The sequence below is a fragment of the Pyxicephalus adspersus genome, chromosome 5 (genome assembly GCF_032062135.1).
Source record: "Pyxicephalus adspersus chromosome 5, UCB_Pads_2.0, whole genome shotgun sequence".
In the NCBI taxonomy this organism is placed as follows: domain Eukaryota; kingdom Metazoa; phylum Chordata; class Amphibia; order Anura; family Pyxicephalidae; genus Pyxicephalus; species Pyxicephalus adspersus.
In genome coordinates this window covers 22,714,686-22,740,355 of record NC_092862.1, presented here as the reverse complement: position 1 = coordinate 22,740,355, position 25,670 = coordinate 22,714,686, and the positions used below count along the sequence as shown (strand labels likewise).

Sequence of the window (25,670 nt, the reverse complement as noted above, 5' to 3'; positions counted from 1 at the left end):
CATCTCCTGTCCACTTCTGCCTTCCACCCCCAACACATTCAGTATGCTTTTAAACTTTTCATTAAAGTTTACTTAAACATTAGTGCCTTTGCAATGACAATGAGTTAAAGTCTAGAACTAAATGAAAAAATGTAAATGTTGCAACCAGACAGATCCTTTATGGCAGGAGGGGCAGGTGATATCCCTTCTGTAATAAATAAACTAACCTGCCTGATTGCAATTATTTAAATCCACTCATCTGTCTCCATTCTGTGCCACTATCTTTTTCCTCTCCTCCTCCAGGATACCTAATATTTAGGAATCATGCAGGAGTTACCCAGATTTTTCTTAAAGAAGATAGTAGGCAGGTAAGTATAGTGAAGAAGGGACATTGTCTGCTTCTTTCTGCAATAAAGCCTCGCAGATTCTGCAGGTAGAGCTCCAGTTCTGCTTTAAGTACTCTCCATGATCCTTTTTTATTTGCAGTAACAGTTACATTTTCAGGACAAGCTTTTGTGGTTTCTACACACAAAAATTATACTTACCTAAATCCATTAACAAAGTCCTATGACAATACCTCTCTTGGGTCTGGAGGACCACTGATCTAACTATGCAGATCCGTCAGCTGGTTCCCATCTGTCCCTTCTTACTGGTCATCCATTCTATATTATGTATGGATCTCATCACTGGACAGCCAATAGGAAATCCATCACACAAGCAGTAATGGGGAAGAAGGGCCCAGAATGTAGGAACCTGTAGGATAGTTAGAGGGAAGATCCTGTGATGGAACTCCATGTGACCACTTCTTTAGGTGAGTATAAATGGGTTTTACATACTTTTTAATTCCAGTGGTCAGTTACAGAAGTTTGTAGTGGGGAGTATAGGATCATCCCAGAGATCAGATTTAAAGCAATGCAACTAATTTAAAGAAACCTCAGCCTATTACTGGACCAAGGAGTTTCAATGGACATCATTCATCAGGGCTCAAAAATTCTGGATGTAACATAATCTAGATTATATAAATGGGTTGTCCCAACACAAAAATCTTTTTGGCTAGTATAAATCAAAAGTTTGTTCTAGTTTCTGGTTTTGGCAATCCAACGATTTCAATTTCTAATGAAGGAAGCATCTTAGGATTCCTGAAACATGTTGACTCTTTATTCTATCAATCTATTTAATTGGAAATCTCTTTTCAAGTAAAACTTATTCGGCACACAAACAATAATTCTATTGGGGCAGCATGGTGGCTAAGAGGTTAGCACTCCGGCCTTTCCAGCACTATGGCAACCAATTACCTGACATTTTTAGTACTGGGTCAGCATTGGCCAAACTCAAATTTTTACATTACTGGTTTTCTTATACAAAGTCCAGGTTTGAATCCCAGCCAGGACACTGTCTGCATGGAGTTTGCAGGTTCTCCTCGTGTTTGCGTGGGTTTCTTATGGGTACTCCAGTTTCCTCCCACATTCTAAAATCATGCTGCTAGTTTAATTGGGTCCCCCTGTATTGGCCTTAGACTGTGATAATGATATATGACTATGGTAGGGACATTAAGTTGTGAGCCCCTTTGAGGGACAGCCAATGACATGACTATGGACTTTGTAAAGCGTAATATGTCATAATACTGTGTAGTAGTAGTGCTTTCCTTTTTGTATCTTTTTACAGATCCTATGACCTGATTGCTTTCTAATTCACTAAGTAGGAAGAAATATGCAGATAAGTTCTGACGCCATGATCTGCATGTTTATTCTGATTTATTAAAACTTTCTGGCTGGGGAGGATACACTTTCATCAGTGAACATGGGTGATCCAGCAATCATAGAATAGTTCTGGTCCAGGATTGAAAACATTTGCTAACAAATAGCAAAAGAGAAATCCTTTGCAGGTTTGCTGGATCACCTAGGTTCACTGATTAAAGTGTATCCTTTCCAGCCTTGAGAGTTTAAATAAATGAGGCCCATTGGTGGAGAAAGTGCGAAGATAATTGGATGGACACAGCAACCAATCAACTGACATTTTTAGAAGTAGGTCAGCATTGGCCAACCTCAGATTTTTACATCACTGGTTTTCTTCAATCATAAACAGTTTATATATATTAGAGACATTTCCATGGCTCTGGTGGGAGCCTTACATTTCTAAAGGCTGAGGCATAACATCACTTTGAATTTAGCAGATAAAAACTTTTCATAAATTCTTTAGTTACAATGCCAGCTATAAACCTGAACATGGAAAAGATCTATTGTTCCTAGAAAGCCAGCAATAAATCTGAAAATGGTCACTCTTGGTTTTATGTGTTCAAATAACATTACGGCCCCAAATGTATAGCAGGGCCGTAATGTTATAGCAGGAGGTGGCAGAACAGGCACTCCAGGGCCAATATGTTGGTGCAATTATCAACTGTCTTTCAACACATCTGAAGCCCAAACATTTTTCGATAGAGTAGAGAAGAGTTAAATAATCTGTCAGTTTTATACATTTTTAGGGAAGATTTTCCCTCTCTACCTGTCCCATAGACACAATGGTTCTGATTTATTAAAGCTCTTCAAGGGCTGGAGAGGATACACTTTCATCAGTGAAGCTGGGTGATCCAGCAAACCTGGAATGGATTTCTTAAAAGTCTATTGTTATTTGTTATCAAATGTTTTGGATCAGATCCATTCCAGGTTTGTTGGGTCAACCAGCTTCACTGATGAAAGTGAATCCTCTCCAGCCTCAGAGAGCTTTAATAAATCAGGCCCAATGGGTCTGATTTGTCAAAGCTTTCTAAGACTGAAGAAGGTAGACAAATATAAGAAATCACCCAGGTTTTCCCATGATATTCTATGTGCTCCAGCCCTGGAGAGCTTTAATAAATCAGGCCCAAAAATTAGCAAAATCCTCTTTTGTCACCATAATCTAATTCTGATCTTTTGACAATTGAACATTTTGGATTTTCCCTCACCTGGTGACAGTGGTTACCAAGACAGGTGAAAAGGGTGAATTTCCCCATAAGGAACACCAGCAACAAGCCTGACAAGTTTTGTAACCCATCCCTTTTAAACTAAACAAAAGTTTTGGCCCTGTATGCACAAATTTCTGAACCCGGTTAGATTATTCAGATGATGTTTTTTACAGAACTTAATTAAGTCCACATGTGCTATGACCTCCTAAGAGTTCCATATATCTCCATAAAGCTGTCCCATCATGCTCTTATTTTCAATAAGAGTAGAAAGAATAATGAAAGCAAGAGATTCAATTTGTCATGTCTCGTAATTGTGTTTGTTTGCCTGACATAACGCCAGATAGTAATAGCCCTTCACAACATAACATATGCCCAGAGTGGGTTCACAGTTGGAAACTCCTTTCATCCAACAGAGATGACATGAGCAATTTATTATCCTGTATTTTCTAATAGAATCCATTATAACAACAATGTATTTCTCTCTTGCAGCCGTCAAGCTTTCCATACAAGGAAGAGATTCTGTCCGTGAATCCTACTTGCCTTGTTGTGATCATTCTATGCTTCATGAGTATTATTCTGGCTTTTAAGGTAAGTGCTGTGATGGCTGGGATTTGTCTTCTAGATGAGAAAATGGGGCTCTTATAATGCTGGAGGTATTTATTTTATTTAAGTAAGACAGGACTATCTATCAGTGTAAAGAACATCCATAATGTAAAAGTCTGTTCTTTAATAAATGGGCAAAATATTCGAAGACTAGAATAAAAGTTTTATGTTTATGCCTCCAGTTTTAGCTTCATAAAGGAAAGTTTTGCAAGTTTTTTGAAAATGTAATATAATTATGATTGAGAAATACATTTTTGACAATCAAGATATGCATGGCATTTATTTATATATGTAAATGTATATTATTACATTTTCTCATTCTTAGTAAAGATCATAAATGTACACAGGCTGCCAGCAAGCATGCAGGTCTGGTGGGTCATTCTATTCAACGCGCCTAAAACCCTAATATACTATGCAAATTTGGTATAATCAGTGACTCTTTCTAAAGCTTTGTTACCAATATTTAGATAATTATATCCAGTTTATAGACCCAAAGGGCTTCATTTTAAAAACAGGGAATCTGACATTCTCTCAAACTTGGGAATCTTCCAGGTTCATGTGTTTTAAAGACAGTATTTGATTCCCACAAGAAAATGTTTGAGGGAATGTCTGATTCTCTGTTTTATAAATAATGCCCAAAGTAGAATATACTGTATTACAAAACTGTTATTATAAATAGGGTTGTTGCCACCTAAAATAAATTGTTGTGTGAATTATTGGAGGCAGAACATGCTAATGACAAATTTGTAGCACACTTTTTTCAGAAGTGGTAAGCTTTTATTTTCCATAATAACACCAAACAATCACAGATTTATGGCAACACTCCACTTGATCCATATTGAACTGGGACAATGTGGACTTTTTTAAAATTTCCCTTTTCTTTTCCAAATGTTCTTTGATCATTTTTTCTAGAATAGGTTAGAGCTCCCCCATTTCCTGGTTTTATTATGTGTTACTTTTTTAGCTCTGCACAAGCATTCAATTTTTGTCACTGGAGACAATCATTTGTGATTGTTTCAACCCAAAATGTTGTTTAGAGGTTTGCCAGCCGCTTCACTGAACAACTGACCACTAATGACACTGATTGTATCACTAATGGAAAGAACGCCACCGGCACCTCATTTTCCCCCTCCCCTCTCCTTAGAACAGGCTTCTTGGCGGCAATAGTCTAAAATAAACTGACAAAAGAGTGTCAGTACAGACCTTTAGTCTCCTGCTAGTACAAGGGATCAAAAGCAGGGGTGAAACACATAAAACATTTGGGAGTCACTTTTTTGGGGTATCCAAGAACACATGGCATGCTTACAAAGGCTTCCATACCCATATTAGAAAATGTTCAGGATACAAATGACTGGATAAAGGCATGCAAATTCATGCAGACACTATGGAAAGTTCTCTAAGACTGGAGAAGGTGAACTATGGGAGAACCTGAGTGATCCAGAAAATCTGGAATAGATCCAGGGTTGAAGACCTTTGCCAACAAATAGCAAATTAAATTTAGGAAAGCCATTCCAAGCTTTCTGGATTTCCCAGGTTTTTCTGTTATTGTCTATCTTCTCCAGTTTTGGAGAGCTTTGATAAATCAGGCCTAATATGTATTTTCCAAGCATTTAAAAAACATCCATGTAAACTAGGCCTCAAATATGCCATCCCTAACCTCTCTAGCTGCTTTAAATGTTAGTTATGTGGGTTATTTATTCTTTGAAACACCTGCTGTTTGTTTACATTTGACAAATGGCAATCTGCAAACATTCTCTCCTAAAAAAACTCCCTATACTGTGAAAGTTGAAAATACATTTCTTTACAATACTTATAGTTAAAGAGAAGGTTTGATTATTATGTTTTTACCATTGCTACTGGGAAAACATAAAATGTAACAAGTGAGACCAGCAAAATAAGTTTTATAGTCCATGGTCCGGCCACCCGTTCAGCTGCAGCTGCCTGAAAATAATTGCATTTGATACGTTTCTGTGCAAGAGAGCACAGAAACCAGAGAAATGGTGGGACCAGTGAGTATCAACCCAGTTATTTTGCAGGTCATGCAATGTTATATATATTTTTTAACCCTGCAAAAGAGTTGCTTTATTTCTGTACAATGTCATATGTTCTATAATCATAAAATGAATTCTATGATTATTCATAGGCATTTGAATGAATAACATTAAAGCAAGTCTGTTAAATTTTTTACTTTGTATTTGTTTATATATAATAAAAAAAAAATTTTTGGGATGGATCCTTCCCCTTCCCTTTTTACAATCACAGTGGTAAACATGGGATATTTATATAAATATATACACACATATATATATATATATATATATATATATGCGGCCTGTGATCGGGCATGTGGAAAAGGGGTTTTCCTGGAATGTAAAAAAAAAAGTGCCGATCTGACGCAATTGCGGTGAAGGCAAATCTCCTGACCTTGTGCCTGCGCAGCACAAGATAGGGTGACATAAATAGTAAATGGCAGTACCCAGTGTCCAGTCTGTGCCAGAAAGAAAAAGGAAGAAGCAACAATGTGGGACCGACTGGACTAGAATCACCAAGGGATTCTAGTCCAGTCTTGACAGCTTGACAGAAAGATTGACAGCTTTACACCTATAAAGGTAAATAGTATTGTTCCACTTTAAATAATTGCACGCTGGGGACCCCAAAATAAAACGTGCTTCACTATATTAAATCCTGACCCATAGGTTGAACAGCACTTGTTTACTGATTTCTACAATCATTGTTCCCAAATGAATTTCAAATAATGGTTTAATGATTTTATAGGGAGGCTTGGATGCAGCCCTGGAGTTATACATCTGTTCCGGAAACTTAAACACTTGTATAAACATAGTGATGGCAGAATTCTCGGCTATGTCATTCCCAGGCTGAAACTTACACTCAGCTCATTGCATTATGGCTCTGATAGGTATTATATCATGGATCTTTGGAAAAGCAATTCCCATGATAATGCTGCAATTCAAAGAAAAGGTTAGGAGTGTACACAAAGTAATAAAATCTATCCAGTGGAATCACAATGAATTGTTTTTCTATTTTCTACAGCATTTACTTAAGTCATCTCAGCTTGTACATTCCTGGAGCATTTGCAGACCAATTGATACATATTAAGGCAGACTTTTCATGAACAAATGAAAATGTTTTATTAATGTAATAGTGTTTGTGAAGGTAAATTGGAGGATCGTAAATGTCACACGTAAACAACATTCTGAAACAAGACTCATGGAGAGGAGGAAGAAAGCAGCACAGTAGAATTATATGTTACATAACACAATAAAGAAATTTGTATTGATCACAAAACAACAAAAACTCATAAATATAAAATATCTGTTTGTAAGAGGTACCTGATTTATTAAAGCTCCCCAAGACTGGGGAAGATAGGCTATCATGGGAGAACCTGGGAGTTCCAATCTAGAATGGATCTGCTCCAGGATTGAAAACATTTGCTATCTTCTCCAGTTTGGGAGTGCTTTAATAACTGAGGCCCAATATATGAGACATTTTTTTACAAAATTGGTGATGTTTGATTTTGCAGACTAATGAGGGCAATGTGGGAACATGTGTCAAGTATGGAAAGTCTGCAAAAAGAGGAAAAAATATATAAGAGGATAAAAGTAAATATTGCATACTATTAACACGGCTCATGTTCCTAAAAATATGCTCAGTGGGGTCATTGTAATAATAGATTCCAGGAAATGGATACAGAATATTTAGTTTAATACACAAAAGTACCCCAAAACGTATTTTTGTTTTCCTATGTAAATCCTTGTAAAATTAACATCTGCATTTCCAAATAATAGCCTACATGTGGCTACAATGTGAGTGTGGTCTAAACATTGCTTTTACTAATAGGTGTATTTTACCAACTACATGCACATTCAGGGCAATCTGTCCACATTTGTAAATAATTCTATACATTTAATAGGATGCAGATGTTTTATGTAATTTGTCTTTAGTTGGGTGCCAGCTTTTTAAAATAGGACAGGCCATAATGATTGTATTGACAGACGTTAAAGCAGCCTTTCTTTAAAGGTTGCTGGGAGTTTTCTGAACATTGAGCTACTTCTGTAAGGAGAAGGGGACAATATTCCCAATCACTAAACCTAGGCAGTCTTCCAACTGACCAATACTGCAAGGGGCAAGTGTTCCCATTGGTGAATACTATAAGGAGCGTTTTCCCACTCCTAAAGGAACAATTATCCAACAAGTTAGTGATACATTAGATACTTGTAATTGATTACAATTAATTTCCTTTGATCAATACATGAATAAAAAAACACATTTATTGAGAATCATATAACATATGCCTATGCCTACGATGAGGTGTAGATATCATTAACCTCCTCAGCGGTAACCCCAAAAACAATGACGCTAAAAGCGGTAACCCCGAGTCACATATGGGGCAGCTAAAACAATGGAAAACAATGATAAATACAACTATACCTGACCTGCCGGCCTCCTTCTTCGTGATCCTCCTCCTCTCACATTCTCCAGCCGGTGTGTGTGACCATTGCATTGGGGGAGTGACGGGAATTTCAAATTATTTTGTATTGCATTCAATACAAAATAACTGTAATAAATGCAACACAGTGGATTTATATGTCCCAAAGCAGTACATTGTCTTTAATTAAAATTTATTTTACTATATAATATAATAGTATCAGTATAATATTTATTTATTTATTTATTTTCATTTAAAATTATTATTATTATTTAATTTATTATTTTGACATTTTGTGTTCCAAACTTTATTATACTCATACTATTATATTATGCTGTAAAATACATTTTTATGAAAAACAATGTAGCGCTTTTAGACATAAATCCGGACAGAAATGAACCGCCCAGGAGGTTAATAGCATAGATAGATAACCTCAAAGCTAGATAACAAAAAACCTGACCTGGTTTTTATTTTTCCCCACTTTAGATAAGTAGTTCTTGCAGCCTTTGCATGAAAACACCTATGTTAGCCTCTGGTTTGAGTCACACACACCATACTTCACTATGGTATGTGAACAATGTTGAACTAATATCCCACTGCCAGGAATTAGGGATATGCTGGTCATGTAGTAATAGCTGAGTCCGTCCATCCCAACCAGTTATTGGTGGGTTATGGTAAACAGTTTGTGTTTGAAATCACCGTGTATGGAAGGAAGTAAACTTTCTCTGGGAGGTCTACAATAAGAATACAATTTAAACAGGAATCAGTACATATCAAAGTGTGGCAATGGAAACTTATCTAATATCACTATTAATACGTCATTATTATTATTTATTTGCTATTCACATTTGCTATGTTAGGTTGTTCAATATTTATTTGCTGATATAATTTGTTTATGAAGCAAGTTCTACTTTTAAATGAATAAATTATTTGTTTGCTTCCAGGCTTACCTAATCAGCTGTGTGTGGAACTGTTATCGATACATCAACAGCCGCAATTCCTCAGATGTTCTGGTCTATGTAACCACCAATGACACAACAGTGAGTCTATTTTTCCATATGGTATTTTCAGAATATATTTACAATTAAAATATGAATATTGGAAAACTATTTGCTAATGTCTTGAATTTATAGGAATGTATTGGACTGATAGATTAAATTGGGGTAGATGTACCCAATCACCTGCCCCCTTCATATAACTGTTATAGGCCTTGTGAAACACTGATGATACATGCCATCAGATGATTCTTTTTTTGGAGGATGTAAAGAATGCGAGTGACCCTGATGAGCTAAGAACAAGTTATGGGCATACTGTTGACATGGCTGGGTTTACATAAATTTTAATTTTGACTGACAAATACTCATGTCCTAAAGTGGCCATGTCTGAAAGATAATTTTGCCCAGTGATAGATATGGTACAATGTTACTTCTTTAATGATGATTACTTATGAATACTACTGGGGATGAGGGAGAATGCCTCTGGCATTCTCGCCAAAATTTCCTCGAACTTCCGATGGGTCCGCAAAATATTGGCGAACCGATTTTGCGGACCCATCGGATGTTCCAGGAAATAATTACAGGAGGATTTCCAGGGCTACATTCATTTATGCAGCCCTGGGAATCCTCTTGTGTGCGATCCCCCATTTAACCTCCAGTGCCCGGGGATCGCGGGCTGTGCTGATTAATGAATGTAGCCACGGCTGCATTCATTGAATATATCAGTGTGCGATCCCCGACACTAGAGGTTAAATGGGGACAAGTCTCCCCATTCAAAACCTCTAGTAGTCTCTGATTGGTGGAGAAAAGGAAAATCCTGATGACGCTTAACCTTTAATCAGAGAGCTCTAGAGGTTTTGAATAGAGCTGATCAAGGAATGCAGCTGTGGCATTCAATCTCGATCGGCGAATTTAAACCGGCTGTTCTTGCTTACAATTTCGGTAAGAATTCGGCTGAATTCGCTGCAAGATGGAGTTTAAAAATCTTGCTCGCTCATCTCTAATTACTACTCATTATTGCTTACTGGTGTTACAATTTAAGACATAGGAGATCTTCAACCTTACACTGTGATGGACATTGCTGCTGTCTTTGACTTCAAAGCTAATGAACTGAGAATCTATTGTGTGCCCTGCTACACCCTGTGGTTCCATTTTACCCTTGTCATGGCTGTGTCCTGTGGTGACAAAGGAATCAGAAGATAAAAGCACAGGGTGTTGGGGATCACAGGCATCAGACAAATCTGGAAGTGGTGTTTTGGATACGCCTTAAAGCGGAAACTAACCCAATAATAAAAACCCAATTGTGAGAAGAAAGCTTGTTTATTGCAAAAGAGACATGCTGTTTCATTTTTGCAATAAAAAGAAAGTACACTTACCAAGTATCTTTACCAAGATGCCCCGATCTGTTCACAAACAAAGCCCAGCGAGTCCCATGTTGGCGCGGCTTCACTCTTTTTTTCCTGCTGATCCTCCAGTGCAAATGTCCTCTTTCTTCCTGGTTCTTCTCATGTCACCCAAACTTGCATTGCGCAGGGGCGAGATTGGGTAATGTGTCTTCCTGAAAATAATATAATGATAATTATAGGATAGCCCCGATGATGCCTGAATATGGAAATGTGCAGAAGAAGCAGCCCACAGGCTCCTGGGATATGTGATGCTAGTAGTTCCCCTTCAGTCTTTACTGCCACAGTGGTACAGACAGTAGGGGAGGAATCCTGCCCAAACGTCAAAAAAAAATTAAAAACCTTAACAAAACATATTTTTCAAATATATAAAAGAGATAGCCACCCTTTTATATAATGTTAGAAAATGCGGTGATAAATTATAGATTTAAAGAAGCCTAGACGCTATGAAGTAGAACATAATGTCATTATAGAAAATAATAAAATAGTGAATGGTAAAAGGGCCACAGGCTGCAGCACTGGAGCATAGAGAAAGAAGACGACATGGGCTATCGGAGAGGTTCATTCTTTTATAGGGACTTGCTACGGATACCTGACAGGGTTGCTGTAAAGAAAAATAGACAGTGAATCAGAGTTTAATTTGAAGTTTTGTTAAAACTTGTCTTGCATTTAATACATACCTAGTCTACTTTGCAGACTTGCTGTTTACTTTATGTTGCTGTAGTGTTACACAAGTGTTAAATATCACTGTCCATTGAAGAAACTGTCACTGGCTTCAAATGTTTGGATAACTACTGGCACCTAAATGATTATTTTCCTCCTGGCCTATCAATGACCCTGACAGTGGATATTGAGTGCTGATAAACATATAGTTAGTAAAAGGGTTATGAAGGTTAGAATATAATTGGCAGAGATATATATCAATCATAATGTATGGAACAAATGTTGCTCTTTAATTGTATAATTTATTTTGTTGGGTGAGTCAGAACAATGCACGATGGACTTTGAATTATAAATATTCTGTTCCATTAGAAGTTTGCAGTCAAGCTGCAACAGTATCAGGCCATAATGAAAGGTTTAATTGTAATTACAAAATATACATCCTGTTATCTTTATAAAATAAGACATAATAATGCTTAGTGCACAAAATATACTCTGTTCTGTTATAGACGTCATACATCTTTATAGCCACAAATATTGCATGTATCCATCCATGGGTTTACCAGGAAACTATACAGTTTAAACATATATGAGCTGTCCTTGTTTTATAAGATTTGTGAAGATTTGTTTTGCAGCGTTAGGTCCCAGGTTGAATCTCGGCCCAGACACTGTCAGCATGGAGTTTGCAGGTTTTCCTCCCACCTTCCAAAAACATGCAGTGATATTAATTGATCCCCAAATTGATCTTAGAGTACATTAATGACATATGACTATGGTAGGGACATTAGATTGTGAGCTACTTTAAGGGACAGCTACTGACATGACTGTGGACTTTGTACAGTGCTACGTACTATGTTGGCACTATATAAATATTGTGTAACAATAATGTGTAATAATCTGGTTCGCTAGTCTTCATAATACAAGTATTTCAGTCTGACAGCTATCCAGTCTGGTGATTTCAGTTTTTTTGAACCGAAGTTAACCAATACTACTGGGTCAACATCCCACTCCAGCCTTAGAATAAACAATGAAGGGGAATGAGCAGACTAAAGCAGTCATCTATCTGGATTTCCCTCCATTTACCCCATTCAGAAGATTACAGCAAAAAACAAAGTATTATAAAATGATTAAAACAGGGTGCTAATCCTTGATCCCACTGTAAATCCCAATACAATTTTGCAGCAAGTATTTGTGGTAGTTTTTGTAACTAGGTATCCCATGATTACACATGAATACATACTCATGTAAAGGTTTTGCCAACAAAATTAAGCAGAATTGTTAAAAATATTCTCTTTCTGTGGTTTGAGCCTCTGCATCAACCACAAGTAAACATGATGAAAGAAAACCAATTCCCATACATAAAGAAATTCCATCACAAATCCAACCATACACGACCATAAACCCATAATACAACATACCATAAATCTTCAAGCATGAAAAAAATAAATGAAAAAAGAACACTCAATGCCATGATTTACACGGGAACATAATGAAATTCCTGAAGAAAAGATCTGAATCACAAGATGCTGAGGTTTCAAAAAAAAAAAAAATCAGATTACATCATTTCTTAATATTTACACGGCCTGTAGTATTTTGGTGGACCACGATTGGATTTGATTATGGTATACATTCACTGTAGTAGCATTTCAAAAAGCTTAAGTCACAATATTTATTTCTGTCCAGTGTTGTAATCGTTTCACCAAGAGCTTGTACTGATGATAGGTGAACGTCGGACCGCAGTGTAAAGTCTTGTCCAGCTCATCCCAAACATGCTCAATGGGGTTAAGGTCTGGACTATGTGGTGGCCAATCCATGTGTCTAAATTATGTCTCATGGACCCTGAACCACTCTTTCACAATTTGAATCTGACTCCTGGCATTGCCATCTTGGACCATGACTGTGCCATCAGGGAAAAACAAACTCATTGATGGAAAAAACCTAATCATTCAGTATACAGGTAGTCCTGTATTTTTTTGGGCACATACATTTGCTGAACCTAAACCTGATTAGTTGGAACCACCCCAAGTCATAGCACTTATTCAGCAAAATAATTTTAAATTGTGTAAATATATTACGCATGTTTTTTTTTTACTTGTACAGTATGGTTAGAGGTACTAAAAGAGGCTTGTGGGATGTTAGTTCTCATTTTGGAGGCCACATGTGTTAATCTAATCCCTGATTCTACTTCTGAGTGCAAACGGGATATAAGAAACAAGTTTAATTTTGGAGGAATTTGACCTCACTAAGGAAGTTTCCACTGAATAAGCTCCAATTAAACATTTTTAATCAATTTATTTGTCATGCTTTACCTGCAAATTAAACTGTGTTATTTTCCACTGAGCACAATTGCATAATTCAGGAGAAGATTCAATGACACTATTGTGAGCAGCACTCTGGCATTATTAAGCTATTGTGTATGGTGGCCTCATAACAGATTTGTGTGCGTTTTTATGTCAAATTATAAGTGCTCAGGTTAATATTTGTATCTATGAATTATTTATGTAGACATTTATATTCTGTAAGGAATAATAGCCAAAGGCTTTCTTTACTAATGTTTGAAATGTCAAATTCAGGTAGGCTTTGGTAAGATAAAACTCCAACAGATGTCACAGAAGTTTGGGGTGCTGAATCTCTTCTAACAAAGTAGTTAGGCAGGGGGCATTCTTTCATTGCCATACTTCTGAACAATTTGTTTGTTCTACAGTTTTGCATCCAGGTGACTGACATTCTTTAGCATTATAATTGGTTGATCCAGCCTGCCAGTAGCCAGTGGCTCAAAAAACTACAATATCTGTTCTTTGACCCTTACAAGTAACCCTTTTTATATAGTTGGACCAGTAGCACTTTAAATGGAAATATCTGAAGGTAATTGTAGGCATGGTGTGCCCAATAAAGTGCCCCAGATGTACTGTAATATACTGTATATCCCAACTGGCTCCTTTGAGCAGAACTCAAGATCTTTTGTCCACCCTCTCGTGCCTCCTAAATAACTGGCCCATAAAAATGATGAGCAACTTGTCTACTGTGAAGCTGCAAGAGTTAGGAAGGGAAAAAGCTAAAACTTTCCACCATTAGAAATAATCAAGGTATACATTACAAGAGCACCCTGGGATTCAGGGTTTGCAAAATGTGTATGAACATGCATTGCAGACCAACTTTTAATATGTTAGTGCAATTAGGCAGCCATTGTTGATTATCTCTTCTGCAGACTTCTCATACAAGGGGTCCATGCAGGTCTTGTAAAATGCCCTGTTAAATGGCACTGCATGCACAAAGGTGCAAAGAAGGATAATTGGACCACCTGCTCTGGGCTTTACTAAACACGGGTCAATGGCATTGTTTATCACATCATCCAAACGTTCTCAACTACAACATGGTTAAAATATATTGTATTTGAGGCAATAACATTAAACCCTATCAGTCCCAAACAACACATTTTCCCAATAAATATGTTTAAATTAGCACTATTGAAGAAATAAAACATCTGACCAGTTTAACAAGAGGGTATACAAAGGACCATTGTCCATCATACTCCCCATGTAATTATTGGGTTTTGTAGAGTTTTCCTAAGTAGCGGACTTATATCAAACAGTGTTGGTCACTCCTACATTACCTAGTCTAGTACTAAGGACTGTGATTATCCTAAAAACATGTTGTAGGAGTTGCCCATTTGCTAAATGTTGTATCTCTGGGTGCTTAAGACCCCCCTGAGCTGCATTTTCAACCCTGCAGAATCAGCAAGAATAAAAATGGCTAAACAACAGCTTGTGACATAATAATTAAACATTTATCTATATACAGTGTTAATTAAAAATAACTGTTAGGATTTTGCATTTCTATTTTATGCACAAAAAACATATTAAGTTTATAAAAACTGATTGTTCATAGGGGCTTTATTCCCATAGAATTTGGTGATGAGAAAGGTGTCGTCATACATAGCTGCTGCATTATTTCATTTTATTGTTATTCTGCATGTGAATAACTATTTAAAATATGAGGTCATAAAAAAAGAAAAAGCATTTCTTCTAAAAATTTGAAGTTGATTATTTGAAATTGCATTGGGGTTATGTGGAGTTTGTTCTTCAATAATTCATGAAAGGTTTTGTTTGAAAACAATTAAGATGTTCAGAAGAGTTTTGCTCTGTCAGAAAATGACTTCAATAAACAAGTAAACTTTGCAGCTTTCAGACTCCAATTATCAGGGGACTGTCAGGCATAGTAATAGGTTTAGTAGCTGGTTGAGAAGTCATAATGTCATAACGTGTGAGTCACTGTGACCTGTGTGGCCCTGGAGCCCTATGAAAATACCGCCCAACACAACGCACATCAAGGACTGTCCTCTAATTACCAGCTGACATTCCAGCTACCGGTCCCACCACACTGACCAAGGGCAACAGAAAACATCATTAGGAAGACAGCATTTGTATACTTTAGGTTATACTAGACTATGACTAACACCATTCCACCCCCAAAGAGGGACGATTAGTCCTGAAAAATGTGCTGTCCTAAAAACCCTAAATATAGCCACATCATCATACCTAAATATCCACTAATATCGTAATATATTTTATTATACATCACTTCATAAAAAGAATGTTATAATAAAGTTTATTATAAAATATAAATATGAAAAAAATCAGATTCATTAAAATACATATTATTATTACACAGTATTTATATAGCGCCATCATATTACACAGCACTTTACAAAGTCCATAGTCATGTCACTAGCTGTCCCTCAAAGGGGCTCACAATCTAATGTCCCTACCTCAGTCATATGTCATTATAAAATGTTTTGGAGGAGCTTAAACACCTAACTGCAAGTTTTTGATGTGGGTGAAAACCTTCACAAACATGGGTAGAACATATAAACTCTATGCAGTGTCCTAGCCCAGATTTGAACCTGCACTAGTGCTGCAAAGGCCAGCACATTTTTAATTTAAAAATAGTCCTGTTCCCATATAAATCCTGTAATTATACGCACAAATAGGCAGCCATATTTGTTTGTTACATACACAGGCTGTGTTTCCTCCAATCCTAAGCAACAAGACTAATTTGTAAAGGCTCTCCAAGACTGGAGAAGATAGACTGACATGGGAGAACCTGAGTGATCCAGCAAGCTTGAATGGATTTGTTCAATGATTGAAATATCTAAACTAATAACAAATGCTTTTTAAGAAATCCATTCCAGGTTTGCTGGATGACCCAGGTTGTCCCATGATAGTCTATTTTCTCCAGTCATGGGGAGCTTTAATAAATCAGACTCACAATGCACAGTTGACCTATGAAAGACAATGTACTCTTTATGTGCCCAATTTCAACAACTTCATTCGATTACAGCTACCACGTTACTTCAATATTAGGTGAATATATGGTGAATGTCAGATTTACTGCTTTATGAATATGCCCCTAAGTATAATGCCCCCGTATTATATTGCTTGGCCATAGTAGTAATTAACCTAAGGCTGGCCCTGTACATATGTGGTTGTGATTACATCTCCCTCAGATATATATTTTGTTCTTTCTATAAAAATTAAAACTTAATAAACATACAATGAATGTCTACTTATCTGGTCTCAGCTCAAAAATGTTATTGCTGCCTTGTGATTGGTTAACTGGCTTTCCCGGAGGTTAACTCTTCTAGATCATGTGACTATAGCGGGCTGACACTCCCATGAGGCACTTATATTTTTCACCTGCAGTAAGTTATAGAAATGGCCTCTCTCATCATCTGCAAAGAAAAAGCAGGTTTTGAAAAATGCTAAAACCCTAGCCCCATTATATCGCTAGCTTGGATTTTCCCTTTTTTTTTGGCAAACAATTGAAACTAAATTTTCCAGTTAGTTAAAGATGAAAACTTTCACTGTAAATGAGTCAGCATCCCAAGAGAATTTTCTTTTACAGACTTTTAATTAAGCAGCTAATAAAGTTTTCCCATTTCCACATTTTGTAGCGCACATAGCAGTTACCCAGGAAAAAGTAATGGGATTCAAGTCTACAGTCAGAGTAATAGAAGTGATTTATGTTTCACATAAGCCTGACATCTATTCCTCGGCGCATTGCTGGCTTGTAGCTTCAGCCTGCTCATCAGAGGCTTCATAGAAAATGATAATGTAAAAAAGTTTCTGGAAAATCTCAGCAATGGTAACAAGAGTTTGAATGTGGCAGCTGCAGCTGTGTCTTTTCTTGAAGTTTCCCCATTAGATTGGGTTTGTCGATGTTTCAAACAAGCATTAGTAGTATCAACGGGCCAGTAGACGGGATTATTTTAGCTTTATCACAAAAACACTAACATTAAAGGATGCTATATTACGAGGACTAGAATACATTCAGTAGGCTTGAGTTTGGAGTGCTTACTTTTAAAGAAGCATCTAGTTTGGGGCTTTTTCTCTTTGGGCCCCAAATACATAAAGTCACCCATAGTCCAAAACTGGGGGGACAAGAAAGATTTTCTATTTTTCCTTGTGTGGTTAATTAAAACTTTGCTTGAATCCTGTGCCCAAAAAGACAAGCAGAAGGCAAATGACCAATTCTCAATATGCCTTTGGTCCCCCATGTTATAAAATATATCTTATATTTCACAATGTCTGCTCTACTTTATATGGGTCTATATAAAGGACATGTTCTATCCACTTCTGTTTCTAAAACCCTCCTACCCCCGCCTTCTCTATCCATCTATATGCCATTCCTATTAACCTCTTCCTTACCCTTCTGCTTATTCAAGTATGTTCTGATTACTTGTTTGTTATTGGAACCCTATGGATCAGATTGTTTTTTCTATTCAGGACAGCGTATTATATTTATTATTATTAATAATATGCTGCTTTATATAGCACCTACATATTACGCAGCACTGTACATAAATAGAGGTCACAAAAACCACAGATACAGACAGTGACACAGGAAAAGGAGAGGACTTCTGCCCAGAAGAGCTTACAATCTAAGAGATGTACATACTATTGTTGTGTTTCTTTTTGTTACAATTGTTTCTGGTTAATGTTCTTAGTTGCCTCTGTACTTCAATATTTTGTGGTTGTATATAGGTAGTCCATGGATTACATATAAGATAGGGACTGTAGGTTTGTTCTTACGTTGAATTTGTATGTAAATCAGAACAGGTACATTATTTTAATTATTGCAATAAGGACAGATGTTTGTCTCAACATAATATTAGACAGCATGGTGTCAGTTACTGTATAAAGTCCTCTTTGTGAGTTAATCACAAACAAAGCAAAAAAAAAACCAAATCTTTATGGAGCCTAGACATTTATTAACTTCTGGAGCAAGCTGTGCTTTGATATTCAAAATGAAACAACTGCAGAGTTTGTCTTGGTCATTAAAGAGTTACAAAATGCTACAGATCAGCTCAGCTCTTAAGATCACCAACAACCCAGCTGTGTTTAGCAAAATATTTATTGTGCAATTCATACCCCCCTTCAAGCCTCCATCCTGCACACGAGGGAGCAGGGAAATCCTGCTCATATCTAGGATTCCGCTGTATGTCGGATGTACTTAACTCAAGTACTACCTATATATGCTTCCTATGCCATTTTATTGCATTTTTTACTATATCTTTCAATAAACACACAATTTAAAGAACCTCCAGCAAGAAGAACAGTCACCTGTGTGGTCGTTTCATCATCAAATCTCACTTGAAATCTTCTAAGACTAGTAATCAGAGGCTGTAGGACCTTAGAAATCACAATGCAGGTATACAGATAGAATACCGTAGTCTCAGGCATATCTAGGAACCCTCACATACCAGGTAGTGCATAGCTATTATTCAGGAGTAACCCCAGACCCTCCGTACAATTACTATTTCCTAATGCCCCCTATACCATAGCAATGTCTCACCATTTGATTTGAGGTTTACTTTAAACAGTGATTCATTATAGGTGATGAATTTTTATATATTAATCTTTAATGTCATTAAACATGTTTTATTCTTCTTTCTTTCAACCCTCTAGGTCCTTTTACCTCAATATGAAGACAGCGGCAGTGGGACATCCAAGGAGCCTCCTCCACCCTACATGTCAGCCTGAAGAAACAGCGAAAATTCAACATCAGAATAAATCTTCAATCAGCAGCTTTATAAATGGCCGAGGCATTGGGGCAATAATACATTTCATCCACAGGTTATATTCTACTGAACAGCAGCACTACCAAATATCTTGTCAATAAGCATACCATGAATTACATGCACTATGTTCCGCTGCCAGCTATGGAGTTACCTAGTCACGTCGATGACATTTGGGTTTTCCTGTAAGACTGGACAGAGGACCTTAGTGCATCTGCTAGAGTGTTTCCCTTTGGCTTTGTATTGTGACTCTATGAAACCTGTGTGCAAAGTGTTTGTACTACATACATACTGTAACCTTATCCTGAAAAAGCCACTTATCTGGTCCCATTGCTTTTAATAGAGTAACCATGTAATGAATTCATGTTGATATTGTAAATACTGATATTAAGGGTACTTGCACACTTGTGTGGACTGCTTGTCCATATCATTCTTCATACCCTTACCTCTGCCCTTTCTGTACTTTTTGTGTATTTCATTTAGCAAAGTCTTCTTATAAATTGTCTTCTGTAATAGCATTATATATTAGGAATAGAACATTGTATAGCAAAAACCAGATTATTACTAATAATTTGGCTGCATGATTTCACCTCGATCTTTGTAATCCTAATACATTCTGTTCCAGATAATAGTTATTTCAGCTCACAGGATATACACATCGCAGTGTAATTCAATAACAAAATAACATGAAGAATGCATGACTGACCTAAATAACTCTTTGCATGTCCAGAGATTAAGGTAAACCCAAATAATATTTACTTGATAGTTTTTGATGATTTCATAAAAAAAAAAATCATGACTTTTTATGGAATATGAATAAATGTGATTGAATTTGGGGCAGTTTAGCATACAGTGCTCCCTGTACATGGAAATTATATATGTAAAGAATTATTTGTATATATTTTTTGGGTCAAAGGCTGACTTTAAAGAAATTGGAAATCCATTTCAAAGACCATTTGCTGTGTTTGCTGCATTCAATTAGATTGATAAACTCCTAATTGAGAATTGTATTTCTTAAAAGTGTAACAAGGCATTTGGAATCTGTATATGATAGAGTTTAGAATAGCAGAACACAAGTCCTATTGTTAAATTACTCTCAGACAAAAATACAATATTGGCTGGAATAATTAGACATCTGTAAGTCATTCTTTTTCTTATTGAACTTTTTGTGTTGGCCATATTTTTTATAGGAAATATCATATTAAACTTATAATTGTAATATATTATTTAAATAGACAGATTCTTACTCTGCTAGTTGTTCCCATTTCATGCAGCCATTGGGATAGTGATGACTTTTTAGTATCCTGAGCCCAGTTATGCTTTTAGTTTAAAGCAGATTATCAATTCATTTTAATCAAAAGGTGCTCACAGTCTTAAAATAAATTGTCTTAGGAAAGCAGCCCTATGTAGAAAAGATTGCACCCTGCTAGTATCCTTCAGAGATGCTCCCTTGCGCATTGTTGGGAAGCGGTGGTCTCTGTGCAGACATCTAACAGACTTGCTACGTCTGAGCTCCCCAATCAGTTAGAAACTTGAACTTTGCTGGTTGTAGGTCTGTAGATCTGATTCAGCAAAGGACTAGTTGCATGTCGGCAGAGAGACCACAGCTGTTATACACAGAACAAGGGTCAAGAATGCTGATAGGGGACAGATTGACCACATTAAACTGTACAACTTTGGATACATTTTGCTTTGATGTACCTAGAATATACCTAGCTAGTTTAAATTAAAAGTTTAATTGGGCTTTAAACAAAACTAATTTTCCATTTTTATTCCATAGTTGCCTATTATCCAACAATTACTAGAGATGCAGAAGCACTGTTGATATCTAAACCGTCCCCTTTGACTTCATGGTCATGCAAATCTATATGTTGAGTTGTATTCAAAGTTTTGCTTTTTAAAGTTTATATTTATTTCTTTTTTAAAAAGTCAATTGTGGCAATTCCAAAATTCTTTATATATCTAAAGTTTAGGAATCTCAAAGCAGTAATGGATTACACATTTCTGTTTAGGTATTCTGTTTGGGCAGAAGGTCACATCATTGTGTAATGAATTGATGTCAGTCTGCCACAAATGTATTTAATATTTATTTAAATAGAATAAAATAGATAGTATGTATATAACCGAAGATGAATGGGAAAATATGATACATTTTATTACACATATTTGCACTAAATAATGACTTGTGGTGGCACCTTGGTAAAGGTATAATATGATATACCCTATAGATTCCCTAAATCTGCTGAGCAAACCTCCAGATATTTTGAGTCAGAGTTTCTGAAACTTTGTACCATCATCACAACTCTCCCAGTGTTTAAGTGCCACTTGTAATGTAAAAATGACGTCCAAGTCCCCCTGCACCACCAACATCCAGTTTATAGGTATCCTGCCTTCTCCAGAATGTCCCGTGGAGCTCATATATGCCCTCTGTGCACTGGTAGATGACACATTATTCTATTCTTCCCCACAATAACCCTGAGCCTTGTATTGTGCTCCTTACAGTCAGAGTAAGTCCTGCCAGCTGTACCACGTCATGTCCCAAACTCTGTTTTAAAGGCTCTCCATAATGGACTTTTAAGGATTGAATTATAAGTGTTACATAATATAATACTGAATTATAGGTGAATCATTCAAGTAACTTTACCTGTTCAGTACAGCTGTTTTTAATATTTACAAATAATAAATATTGTTCAGGTTTCATCACATTGGGTCAATTTGAAACCCCATTAAGTAATTGACCTAAATTGCCTTGTATAGGAATGTTCTATACAGGCTACAAATAGCTGATAGACTGATTTATTGGCAGCGTTGTCCCACGTACATATTCAACCATATTTGCAATCAATAACTGGCAGAATATTAATTGAAAATTGATCAGGCAAGGAGGTCTTCAGCTAATTAGTTACAACTGTGTTAATTAACTGTTGTGGAGACTGAAACTACTTGTGTTGTGATCAATATTTAGATCAAGTGTATTGGTATAATCATAATGCAGATCAGGTACTAAACAAGTGGAATGTACATCAAATACTTGTAGTCAAGAGCAAGAATTATTATTATTATTATTATTATTATTATTATTAATAATAATAAACAGGATTTATAAAGCGCCAACATATAACGCAGTGCTGTACATTAAATAGGGGTTGCAAATGACAGATGACGACAGACAGTGACACAGAAGGTGAGGACCCTGCCCCGAAGAGCTTACAATCTGTATCTATATAGTGTTCACATAGTACCCAGTCCACAGTCATATCCCTAAATATCCTTATAGGAGCTCACAATCTAATGTCCCTCCTATACAGCAATTAGGAGTAACCCTATGTAAATGGGAAGAACCCAATGCTGCAAGGCACTCAGCCACCAATATCAATCATAATATTGAATAAAAGAGATAATCGCACAGTGCATGCCTAGCATAAATTATTCAGTCAATGTTATAAGCAGAAAATGACAGTTTTGGAGTTTTGCACACAAACATTGTACTGAACACCCCCACCAAAAGATTGTAAGCTCCCTTGTGCAGGGTCTTCTCCTTCTCCTGTGTCATTTTTTGTATCTGCCTGTTTATTGCAATCCTTATTTAATGTACAGCGCAGTGTAATATGTTGGTGCTTATTAAATGTAATTTTTTATTATTATTATTATTATTTATAATAAGAATACAGAATATCCCCTTTTTGTTGTGATCATCATGTTTTACAAATTTTATTAACATTCAATTACAAACTGGCTAGTAATAGTATAATAGTATAAATTCTATATTTTAGATCAATTGATTCATGTAAATTAAAGTTAACCTTTAAAGGTTAAATGAGAAAAAATAGCAAATAACATTTCATGTACATTTTCCTTTTGAAGGTATAAGGGTTTTCCTACAGAATATAAGATTGTGGTAATTGATGCATAATAATATGTTTTTCTATGCTCTTGTTTTGATGCAACCTTGCCTGCTTTTTACCTTGGCAAATATATGTGTATTAAAAATTGTAATGCTACAGAAGATGATCAGTGGTTGTGTACAGGTGTGGGTGCAGACTAGAGATATCCGGCTGGCAGAGGCTGCTACAAACTACCACCATTAAATCTTGTTACAAATCAATGCTGAGGTCCAAAGGCTGCACAACAACCACCAAAGGGCCACAGGCTGGGCACCAGGGTTCAACATTATAATTCTAATGGCAGATCCCCATAGCTTTGACACTGACAAAAATATTCCATCATCTATTAGATCACATTTTCAGAACACCTAAACATACATGCTTATATTACCAACATAACCAGATGCCAGCATTATCTTTGGGAAAACAATATTTGTCAGCCTACAAAGTTCCAATCTGACATTTTCCTTATTCCATCAAGAATATCAGCTGGGGTCTTCATGATCCAGCTATTTTTTTATAAATAAAATAAAACTAGTAATATAACAGAAAAAGACAAAGAAACAGGAAGCAGATTTGTACACCTGATAGTAATACTTCATGCTTATAATTGTTACCTTTTATTGTAATGAAAACAAGTTTCACCTGAGCATTTCTTGTGTACCTGCTATTGTTCCTGTCTGTTGTGATTGAGGTTTCTTGTAATTCCAAGCATCTGTCATCAAATCTGTATTAATAAAGTAGACACTGGTTTCTCAATATGAAATTTGGGTCTTTGTATGATTTTGTTGCGGTTGTACAAGTGTATTTTCTTTTCAGATTTGTAGTCATACAAAATAACTAGCTACGTTCTCTTTGCATCTGCACCTCCTATAGAAAATGTTGGGGTGACCCTGGGAAAAGGTTGACTGTCAGATGCAATCACATTGATGGATTTGTGACCTACGGATGGTCTGAGACAGAGATTAACTCATTGAGAGGCTGCCAAGGTAAGAATGGGTGCCTGAGGTCAGGTATCCAATAACGTTTAGGTGGAATTTGTCCATAAATTGGTAAGCCTAGAGCCAGGTAAGAGGGGACTGGCTGGTGAGCCCAGTAACCACTTTAATGATTCTATCTGGAGGAACAGCCAAGAGCCCCATAACCTAAGGACTGTGTTATACAATTTTCCTGCTTAGGCCTATATGATCATGCCAGTTAATAAATAAATACTGTGTAGAAAGTTCTTGCGGCCTTTGGGAATGTCCTCCAGAGACACAGCAGGAACGCCCCCATGTTTTAAGAGGCACATGGGGTTAAGTGGAAGGTAAGGTAGATTTGAGCTTTAAAGTGGACTTTTACTAAAACAGAATCTCTGCAAGTGTGTAGTTACTATTAGTAGATAATAGTAATGCAAATATACTTACCTTTACACCCATAGCACCTAGTTGAAGATTACCTTATTGTCCTTCTGGGAAGATTTCTGTACTGACAAATACAGACAGCCAAAAGCCTGCAAGAAGATGTTCTTGCAATAGACTGGATTATCGTTTTAGGAGATTTTGCCTGCTCTGAATTCACCTTGAAGGAATTTTCCTGGAAAGACAGAGAAATCATGCTGAAGCAAAGGAATACCTTCACCTCTTAGGTGCATGTTATATCTAAAATGAATAGGTAACTTGGGAAAGGTAGGAGGCCAACACAGTGATAGCGGACCTTTCTTTTTTAGCATATAATGACAGTGGTGCTGGTAGTGGAATGGTTTTAAGACTGGGGTTGGCATTATATCTGTCTGATCATTAATGTGTTATAAAGCTCCAGCACATGTAAGTATGCTTCTTGCAAGATCCTTAAAAATAGACTATGAGAAAGAAGTGCTTTGACTTGCAGCATATAGACCTTTAGCACAGAAAGCCTGTTGTCCAGCATCACAGTGAACTTTTATTGCAGTGACATGCTTGTAAAATCTTTATTTCCATGAGGATATTTTCCATAGTAAGGATAAAGAAATGAACTCACTACACTCAAAAAATGGCTCAATGGTAGTATTCACATGGAGTGGACTGTGTGTTAATTGTTATTTGGCCAAATGGTCTTATCTTCCACCCACTTATGTTTGAATGACTTTTCAAGCTGCTTTATAGTTCAGGTTGTTCAGAGTGCTTTATTTATTTATTAGGGGTTTGTATTAAAATTCAGAAGGAAATTTCACATCTACAACACTGCAGAATCTGATAATAGGGTTTATTGGCTCTTGTATACAGATTACATTCTAATGGGAAAGAAATCTTTAGAATTTGCAAAGCAAAGACATGTTAACATTCGTAGAACCTCAGAATGATAACAATGTTATAGCCAGAGATTTAAATCAAAGACATACTGGCACCCAACTGGCACCAAGATAAGTAAAATACTGTAGTTTGCAGAAAAAATGTCTGAGAAATGGAATTCCAGAGCAAGGAGACATTTTAGATGGCAGAATCATTGGCATTGTAACAAGAAAAGTGGGGTTTAAAAAGTTACAGCCTCGTGGTAATCTGGATCTCCAAGCATACATGTTTAAAACATACCAGGTTGTGAAAATATATGTCATTGATAAGAGGGGGAATATAATATGGCAAATGTAGAGAGATTAATGCAGATGTGATAAGCCGATATCATTTCACATTTGAAAATAACATGAGGTGGCAAATCAGAGGGCA

The 25,670-nt window shown here is 36.5% G+C and overlaps 1 protein-coding gene across 1 annotated transcript in view; it reads left to right on the top strand.

The window, feature by feature from the left end:
• The window catches only part of LAPTM4B (lysosomal protein transmembrane 4 beta), a 69,863-nt gene extending 46,108 nt beyond the window's left edge, over positions 1–23,755 (top strand). Inside the window, exons 3-5 of the mRNA XM_072413241.1 lie at positions 3,396–3,508; positions 8,915–9,010; positions 18,996–23,755. Coding sequence (XP_072269342.1) covers positions 3,396–3,508; positions 8,915–9,010; positions 18,996–19,070 — 284 coding nt within the window. The 3' untranslated portion in view covers positions 19,071–23,755. The remainder of the gene's footprint in view (positions 1–3,395; positions 3,509–8,914; positions 9,011–18,995) is intronic.
• The last annotated feature ends 1,915 nt before the right edge of the window (positions 23,756–25,670 follow it).